Source organism: Cebidichthys violaceus, unplaced genomic scaffold (genome assembly GCF_023349555.1).
Source record: "Cebidichthys violaceus isolate CVI_PGR_0920_01 unplaced genomic scaffold, fCebVio1.0.p SCAF_9, whole genome shotgun sequence".
NCBI lineage: Eukaryota > Metazoa > Chordata > Actinopteri > Perciformes > Stichaeidae > Cebidichthys > Cebidichthys violaceus.
In genome coordinates, this window is record NW_027176975.1 from 7,454,301 (window position 1) to 7,463,793 (window position 9,493).

The 9,493-nt window shown below is 43.9% G+C and overlaps 1 protein-coding gene across 5 annotated transcripts in view; it reads right to left on the reverse strand.

Annotated features, from left to right (window-relative positions):
- osbp2b (oxysterol binding protein 2b) overlaps nucleotides 1-8,492 on the reverse strand; it is a 48,267-nt gene extending 39,775 nt beyond the window's left edge. Inside the window, exons 1-3 of one of the 5 annotated variants that reach the window (XM_068702843.1) lie at nucleotides 8,119-8,492; nucleotides 4,013-4,060; nucleotides 1,594-1,802 (exon numbers count right to left, since the gene is read on the reverse strand). In XM_068702843.1, the coding sequence (XP_068558944.1) occupies nucleotides 1,594-1,802; nucleotides 4,013-4,060; nucleotides 8,119-8,276 (415 nt within the window). In that variant the 5' untranslated portion in view covers nucleotides 8,277-8,492. Of the gene's footprint in view, nucleotides 1-1,593; nucleotides 1,803-4,012; nucleotides 4,061-4,213; nucleotides 4,394-8,118 lie in introns of those variants that run through there. The other 4 variants (XM_068702844.1, XM_068702845.1, XM_068702846.1 and 1 more) reach the window with 4 other exon arrangements.
- Between the last annotated feature and the right edge of the window lie 1,001 nt (nucleotides 8,493-9,493).

Sequence of the window (9,493 nt, forward strand, 5' to 3'; positions counted from 1 at the left end):
AAGAATGGTGGGATGAAAAGCATCCGTTTGCAGTTGATATCGTATCATATTTGGCCTAAGAACAGGTTGCCTGATATCAGGAAACTGTTCACGTCACTACATTTCAAACAGATACAGTATGTCTTTACTTTAAAAAAAAAGGCATTTGTAGATACTAGATCCTGAAACTGGATCTTGAATGAACCCAAAAGTTTGTTCAAAAAAGGTTTGTTCAACACAGAAATTAATTTAAAAGGGGACAATATATTAAAAATAAGAAAAATCATTTTGTGGTGGGTGTACTGTAGCATCATCATACAGTAATTGAAGACAACAGACCATGCTGCAGAAAATATGCACACACACACACACACACACATACACACACACACACACACACACACACACACACACACACACACAATATTCAAAAAGTAAGTAATTCAATGTGTTAAAGGAGCCCAGTCTAGTACTGTAAGCTACTGCGGTGTCTTTCCGAGGAGTGACCTAGTTGACGCGCTGGCTGTAAGCCTACGTTACCCATCGATGTGCATTGAGTTAAGTACAACATTTACAGAGATGTTCTTCTTCGTAGAATAAGAGTCTGTTTATTTTGCTTTGCGTGCATCGTGTAAAACCAAGTCCGTTTGCTTCCACCGAAAATCAAAAATGCACCATTTGCTGAATGACAACAAAAGCTGTTACCACCACAGCGCTCAAAACCCTTTCCGGGGTCAAAAACACCCAATGACAACAGTGATTCTAGTGCCTACATACTGTACCTGAGCCCAGGATATTAGTACAGCGCCACCCAATGTTTACACAAAGAATAACAGTTACATTTCTGGATATTTCCAACATCATATTTGGCTCTCACAGCCTGCCATTTTCAAAACATTACTTGTTTACTGGCAGTGGTGAGCTACAAAGCACTCACAGTCTCCCACACTCTATATTTAGTGATCTCACTTTCAAATTGAGGCCAGAGGAATATATAGCCTGTCTCAGTCTCTGTAGACCCAGTCTGCAAAAGACTGAGGTGGAGAGTCTTTGGGATGATGCTAGGGTTTAAAAAGTGAAGAAAAACGGTCCTCCAAGGCTTTTCCCACAGCCTTTGACCTGCAACACCTAATACAACCATAGAAGAACAAGTCTCCTTGGAAAGGAGAGTGATCTGTTGTCAGGCTGAATGGAAGCCCAGTTTCCACAGTTCCATTAGCATACTCCAGTGTGTTTCCCAACTCGACTGAGCAGACAGCGCTGCCCTCTCCTGGCTCCTACCGGAATCTGAATTACATTAATGAAGGAGGGTGTGAGATGAAACACCTGCTGAATAGCAAATATATCCAAATATCTTAGCTGGCCTGAGGACCATGCTCAACATGCTGGACTAGTGCTGAACACACCTTTCACCTTGGATCTTGGAACTAACTTGTATGCTCTCTTGTATGTTTACCCAAGACTGTATCAGCCCAGCCTTTATTTATCAAGGTTAACATGAATGTCTTGCATCAGTACCTCATGGGTGTGTTACACTCTAACTGCTTGCACTTAGACTATAAAAAGCAGATTATATTTTCCATTTTAGTAGCTGCTCTCTCCGGTTGCCCTTACCAGACTGATCGTTCATCATGCGGATGGCTTTAGCTTTAGCCAACTCCAGAGCCGTGACCCATCTCTGCCGCTCCACTTCTGTGCTGGCCTTCAGGTGGTAAGTGCGGCCTCCGCTGCTCAGGACAATATTGCAGGCGTCCTCCGTGTCGATGTGTGCCGTGGCCAAGTTGATCGTTCCACGGCACGTATGGGCCATCTCTGCCTGTGTCCTGCAACAAAATAACAGGCAAGAGAGAGAGAGAGAGAGAGAGAGAAACAATAAAGAGCTGAAGGACTTTTTTGTCAGTTAGAGTATTACAGGTAAGGTAATACAATCGGCATTCCTACGGCAAATACGCACAAGCAGGGAGGCAAGGAGGGACAGAGAAATGCCAAAGATGATATAAGGATTCACTTTGAACTTTGAATTGAAGTACTTGGTTATTTAACTTTTCACATGCACCTTCTCTGCAGCACAACCATCCATTCATGAAACCTAAACCTGCATTAGCTACTGTTAAAAGAAATTTGGATATTTTATAATTCACTCAGTGTGGCCTGTCTGCCCTGCTGCAATTGTGCTGAATTGTGGGTATTCTGTGTAGCCTCCACTAACACCAACTGTTGCACAGTCAGTGGGCTACAGTAGTGTAGATAACAAGGCCATTGTCTGCCTCCAAGCCTCTGTAGCTCGCAAAACCAAACAACGAATAGCAGCGTGAACAAAGAGAGAACAGAGTGCGAGAGCTGTTAAAAAAAAAAGAGAGATAGCGGGGAAGAGAGCCAAAGCAGCAGAGCAAGAGATTAGAACAAAGAGCAAGGGCAAGAGTGTTGTACGTCTACTGCGGAAGTCTAAGCCAAATGTACAGGCCGTGTGTTTCCAAACACATCTTCCAATAACACAACTGCAGTTGTACATCATCCAAAACAGAAATATACTGTAGAACAGAGGTCTTCAACCGGGGGTCCGCGGAAATTTTGGTTGATTAGACAATTTCGTTTTTTTGTTTTTTTTCCCCAAACATGAATCTGTCCATTATTTTAATAGTTCAGTATTCTATGCAAGATAACAGGTATGGTTATGCATGGCAGTGGCACTAATAGGCCATCACTCATTTTCGTTTCCAAATTTATGTTTAAAATAAAAACGTCAATTTGAATAGCTTGTATGCATGATTATCATACAAGGAATGTTTCTAAATGGCAGTGGCACGGCCACCCTACTCACTGTACCTTTAAAATAAAAACATGAATATATGAACCTGTGTATTATTTGAATAGCTTAGTATTGAATGCACAATAACAAGGTATGTTTATACATGGCACTAGGCCCAGTTTCATATAAAACACAATTTTATACAATATACTGTATATAGTAGGGGGTCCCTGCTCCATCTCTCTATCAGTTTGGGGGTCCTTGGCCTGAAAAACGTTGAAGACCCCTGCTGTAGAATGTATTCATTAGCATAATCATGTGGTAGGTATTCATGTGTCAAGTTTTCAAACATTACGGATTGTGTGGTGGGAATCAGTCTGTCTCTCATTCTGTGAAGCTAAGCTGCAGAGCAGGGCTGGAACAGTATGTCCCACAGAGAGCTGAGCGTATGCAGGTTTCCGCTCCAGCCACAGACAGCTGATTTTGCTGATTAACACCCTCAACCAGAGAGCGCCGACTAATCAGCGAAAACACATGCTGTGGTGTGGCTGTTTCAAATTAAACCAAAAAAAACGTCCTCAACCCCCGGCGTCACATGATTGCCCATCCACACTCTTAGAAACAGCCACCTTGAAGCATGCAGCCATGCGATCACGTGGATGCAGCCGTCTGTGGGTGCTAACGTCCGTTCATCCACCCTCAGTGAGCTCTCACCGCCACGGGCAGCTGCCTCTCAGCAGCACTAAACCTTAAAACCAGATCCAGTTGACACTGACAAGGTGGCTGCCGCCTTATTAAGTCAGAAGTTGAAGTGCTTTTTTTTAAGTTCTGCCAGGCAGCGACTTCCCCCACACTGCTTCTACTGGCTGAAGTCAAGTCTTGTTATAATGCCAATCCAGAACAAGTCCTTCAGTGTACCACTCTTCTGCCGGGGCTCCGTACACATCAGTTTGTGTAGACGAGGTCGCACTGGGGCCATGCGAAGCTGTGCGGAGCCCGGTTTTTAGGCCTCGCCGAGCCCGAGCTCAGCTGCAGAGTCCTGGGTGTGAGTGGGTTAACATACTGAGTGTGCTGCTGATGAGTAAGATGAGACCCACACCGATCGCTTCGGCCCTGTGGGAAGGCGAGGCCATGCAAAGGCCATGAAATACACAGTCAACGAAACTACAAAAGCTGGGAAAGAGAGACTACAGGAGCGTTAAGGCACTAGTAGGGGAAGGTGAGTGGGGGGCAGCTGAGGGCATGAGAGAGGGTCCTGCATGAGCCAGGAGAGAATAGCTTTACCTGTCAGTCCCCTGTGCACATATCCTCATAAAACACAAATCCACCGATCTGGAGCATGTAATGTCAGAACAACAACCGGTGAACAACACAGAACAGACGGCCATAAGCATGAGGAGAGACACACACACACACACACACACACACACACACACACAGACACACACATACACACAGACAGGCAGAGGAAATAGGACACAGTACCCAGAGCATGAGAATGTAGAAAGGTTTTGTTGTGGCTGGGGGCTGAAATATCACAAGACATGGAGGGAGAGAGCCAGAGAAACGCTGGGGAACGTGTTGTGCTGAAGACAGAGAGGAAACATGAGACAAGGAAACCAAAGCAATGATACTGCAACATGGACAGCATGACATGACCTGCTGCAAGACGGAAACAATGAGATGGTGAGAACGTGGCCAGACTCCCCTGCTCGCTTTAATTTGACTCTGCTGCTCTCACCTTTACACAAAAACACAAAGACCACACAAACAGGCCGCACACAGAGACGATTTTACGCACTCTGTAGCCTTGTGCTGAGACCAACTAAGAGCCTATTAACAAGATTAGATCACAGCGTCCACATCTCTTGCTCCAGTCATTCTTCTTATGTGCCACTCTAACAGGGTTCAGGCCAGGCTACCCTGCAGCTGGGAACAAGGTTAGCTAGCTCACCGCTCTCCCGCCACGCCTCCCTGCACCGGGGGAGCTGAGTGTGCCAGCAGTAACACAATAACCTGCCTTTACAAAGGGACAGGAATTGTACCGAACCCCCCACTGAGCACTTAAACTGATACGATCCAGTTACTATCCTGCAGCTGAGAAGAAAACATGGCCGGCCTATGAAAGCCAAGGCTCGATTCACTGATACTGCAGCTCCAATTGCACTCAAGGCTTTAATGCTCCATAATCTTCCCTGAAGCACCAAGCCGGATTTACTTTAAGAGGTGAGTAAGTATGTGCTGAGAGTATTAAAATTGGGAGGAAAAGTCAATTAAGAAATTAAATAAATTAAAAGTGAAAGAAGTTCAGTGCGAGAGGGAGGACAGAGATCTTGTCATATCTTGCTCAATGAGGCCATTTCAGATGATCTAAACTGAAACAGATGAGACACAAGGCTAATGTGGTATACAAAATAAAAAAAACAGCCAGCCTTGCAATGTCAGGGCCAAAAGTAATCAATGACGAGTGCAATGTTGCATCTCTGTAAAAACTCATTACACTTTAACAGACGCAAGTGCTGAGTGTGTCAGTCTGCCCACAGAATCAAAGCATTGATCACGGTCCTCCGTCGCCCTTTGGCTTCTCAGCAACACGTTAGAGAACTAAGCCTTTGCTTTGACATCAGCAAGCCTTGGGAATGAAAGGGATCTCTCAGGTTATTGGCTAAACCTCTATATGTCAGTCTCTAATGATGCGTCAGTAATACAAACTGATCTTTTAAAAAGGGCAAACAAATACTGAACACTGCAAATCAAACAACTGGTCAACGAATGTTAGGCTGCATCTAATGTGACATGTCGCTTGGGCTAAAGTTCAGCCTCCTATGATAATAGAGTTTAACCAATTATAGAATCTCTACATTACATTATTAAATACTTTTTTACAAATCGAGCTAGTGCTTCAACTTCAAAGACCACAGAAATACTGACAATGTTGTTGTACACAAAGTGTAAGAGCAACTACTAAACTGAAGTCTTATTATAATAGTGAGTGGTAATCGTAAGGCTATATATATATATATATATATATATATATATATATATATATATATATATATATATATATATATATATTAAAACTGGCTTATTTCTCGGCATAATCGTCTCATAATTGTAGGACAAGACAAAAACATGTTCTGCAGAACACAATAATCACTTGACATACAAAGACGACAGTTTAATTAACATGCTGTCACATTTGTCTGACTGTTACCCTTTTACTTCCCTCACAGTAGAAAGGCAGACAGTCGGCCAGAGGAGGCACAAACAGCAGCACACAAAGCCTAAAGTCTTCAGCCAGGGAGACGTCGGCGGAGGGGATAAGTTGTGCGCTTCACTGCCAGGGAAAACAGTCACCTTACAACATAATGGACTATTAATAAAGGGTAGAGAGGCAACAGGCATCTTTCCTTTCATGACTATCTCAGGCAGGAGCAGGGCTTTGGCTACTATACGTACGTGTCAAATAGCACTGCTGACGTGAAAAGACAACAGACTGTAGCATGGAATGATTAAATGGGCTCTGAATGTGGAGTACAATCAATAAAGCATGTTCAAATCTAAATAGTCATATTTTAGGATGACATTTATGACTGTTGGAAGTGCAAGGAAGCATAATGAGTCAAAATGTTGCCTTGCAGTCAGAGGATCCACACTCAAACCTCCATACTGGCAAGAAGAGCAGTGAATCCCTTACTCCTTCTTCATCGGCGATTATAGACAATTATCCTTGGGGAATCAGCTTAATGTCACATTTATAATTTATATTACTACAAGCATTTACAGTTTGCCATAACACATTATGCTTGAACACATTTGTTTTATCATATCTGATTTGTGAAATAACAATTATCCTTGAGGTTCAGCTTAGAGTCACATTCATCATTTGTATTACTGCAATCAATTACAGTGAGCATTACCATATCAAGATAGAAGTTGTTGTTTTTATCATATCTGATTTGTGAGGTCACTTAAACTTTACAGGCAGCTTTGACAAATAGTACTGTTAGCAGATGAAGGTTAACTCCAGTGGGGGCACCTTCACTCTGCTGTGAACCATTTAATTAGGAAAACAGGGTCAGACCGGGTGAACAACTGATCTCTCCTCTTATGTGGACCATACACAGGTGGTTCAGGGTTTCCTGGTTGCGATCATCAACTGTTTCATACCCATCACATAGTGCAACACATCCAAATGTTGGGTGTATTGATATTCTGGGAAACAGAGACACTTTGGAAGTGAACCTAATGGGAATGACTATTAAGTTTAGATGGGTAAAAAAACGCTAGTAGTGCACAAAGGGCAGTGTGACCCAGAAGACGATACAGCAGAGTATTTGAATGTTGCCAAAAGCACTAAAAGTCAAAGCAAGAAGGACGGTTGAACATGCAAGAGCCGGGCAATGAGAGCAATGAAAAGTAGGACTCTCAGCTCTTCTGTGACAAAATAATCACAATCTGAAAATGCAAGAAGGTGGACCGAGAAGTTGCACTATATTGTCACTACTGTCCCCCCTAGACCATGTAACAGTTCATTCACCTGCTAGTAAGGTTGTATTCATAATAGACTGACAATGAATACGTTGTTGTTGCTGTTGAGGAAAATTAGGTTTGGATATATTTTATGGACCTTCACAACATGCAGGACTCTTATATGTTGAGGCGAACTGAATAGTTTCTCTACACCTGTGGAAACACGACTCCATGGCTAGACGCACCTGAGCCACAGGTGTTGTGCTACTGTACAGCTAACGTTAGCTCACAGCTAGCAAGTGCGTGATCAAAGTGAAGACAGAAATACGATGATGATGGCGATCATTTACAGTTATCATACTAAGTGACGTGGCTCAGTAACGTTTGTTAATTGGATGAATGAATGAATTTCGAAAAAAAAGACATGATGTTCACAGCGAATACAATTTTAGACAATGAAGTGAAAGGTGATTATTAGGACGTTGACTTTACTAACTCCTTGTTTAAAGGACGAGTAGCCGTGTTAGTGTCACTGAGGAGCGGACTGCTCTTCAGCTGTCAACGACTGAGGCTAGCTGGCTAGCTTAGTGTGCTAGCTGACGTCTGTACCAGCTGTAGCCACAAGTAGACACTTTAACGAGTTAGAAGCCTTGCTGCTATTGCTGCTGTGTGCATGTCTCTACGTGTCGGTGCCTTTCCGTAACCCACAGTCATTCAAAGTAAAACATAAACGTTTTTGTCGCTGTCAGCGTGAAGTAAACAGACAGCTGACTGTGTCCGTTTGACAGCTAGCTTTAGCCTGATGCTAGCCAGCTGAGGCGGCCAGCTGTAACGCACTGACACGCAACTGTGAGCTGCGCGCGTCTGTTGGCGTTTACTTTGAGAAATATTGCACACTGCGTCTTAAAAAAATGTACCTGTAATATGAAAGCAGGCCATTGCTGAGGACAAACCACCGCCGCTGGTATCCTTTCAAATAGTTGGTCCATTTAAAAAGCCAGCCTTTGTAAGTATCCGACCCTGGAGCCGGGGCCGAGGCAGAGGCGGATGCCGAGCCCTTCCCTTGCTCGCTCATCCTCCGCCGCACGCCGAAGGATGCAGGATGAACTGGGGACAGCGGGGACAGGGACACTACCCCACCGGGACTACGACCCGGGCGAGGACGTCGGCACTGACGGATGCGCTGGGTCAGCTCTAGGGCGAGAGGAACCACCGTGAACCCCTTTCACATGACGCCGGAATGGACACCAAAGGAAGGAGAAGTGATGCCAAGACACTTTGCTGATGCAGACTGCAGAGGATTCAGAGCACAGAGCTGGACTGGATAGAAAGGAAATTCCACAACATTTCCTCCATATAATCTGATAAGGCTGTCACTAAATCAACAATGATTTCTATGTCGACAGTACCAAACAGTTCACGGCAGTAATTTAGGAGGGAGCAGCTGCTGACCAGGCCATTCATGGGGTGTGGATATGAATGGAAATTGCCGCTCTATCAACTCAAGTCTATGGTTCAGACCTGCACCACGTGATGTTGTTATCCAAACATTCCTAAACATTTGACATGCGGTTTCGCTGGTGATTTCACACATGATGCTTGTCAGGTCACAGGTGAGTTGATAGACATAAGGACGCTGAAATGTTACAACGCACCTAGCCAATTTACAATCATCATCTTATCATCATTCATCAGGGTCAGATAATTACTTATATGATCAGTGGCACAAGGGAGAAGTTTGCTCTCTGCCTTGAATTTAAAGCAAACTCTTTTTGGCAGAAAGACCTAAGGGCAAACTTCCCCCACGCGCTGTTCAGTGGGATCCATGTCTTGGTTTCCCACAAGGCTGGATTATAAAGCAGGCCAAGCAGGGAACTGGCCCGGTGCCCCAGAAGCCCTGGTGCCCCAAATGCTCCAAGGCCAATGTTGATTCATCTTGGGTAGTTAGTTCTGTATTATTACTTAATCTTAACACTACATTTGAAATAAAAAAATGCTGAGGACATCAGTATTTCTGTTTATTTTGTGCTTGCACGGGCCATATTACCAAATAAACTGACTGGCATTTGGAGGCGACGGGGTACATGCACAATGCACAGGGCCGTAGATGACAATAACAATGTGTTTGCCTAGACTCCATAACTGGTTAATGTGGCCATGCTACCCACAGGAGAGGGGAGATTATGCAAAGAACTTCAATCAATCAGGCAACACATGCAGTACGGTATCATGGACAGTGCTAAGATAATTACTCAATTAATGAATTTGTTTATATAGTATATTATTGACTGT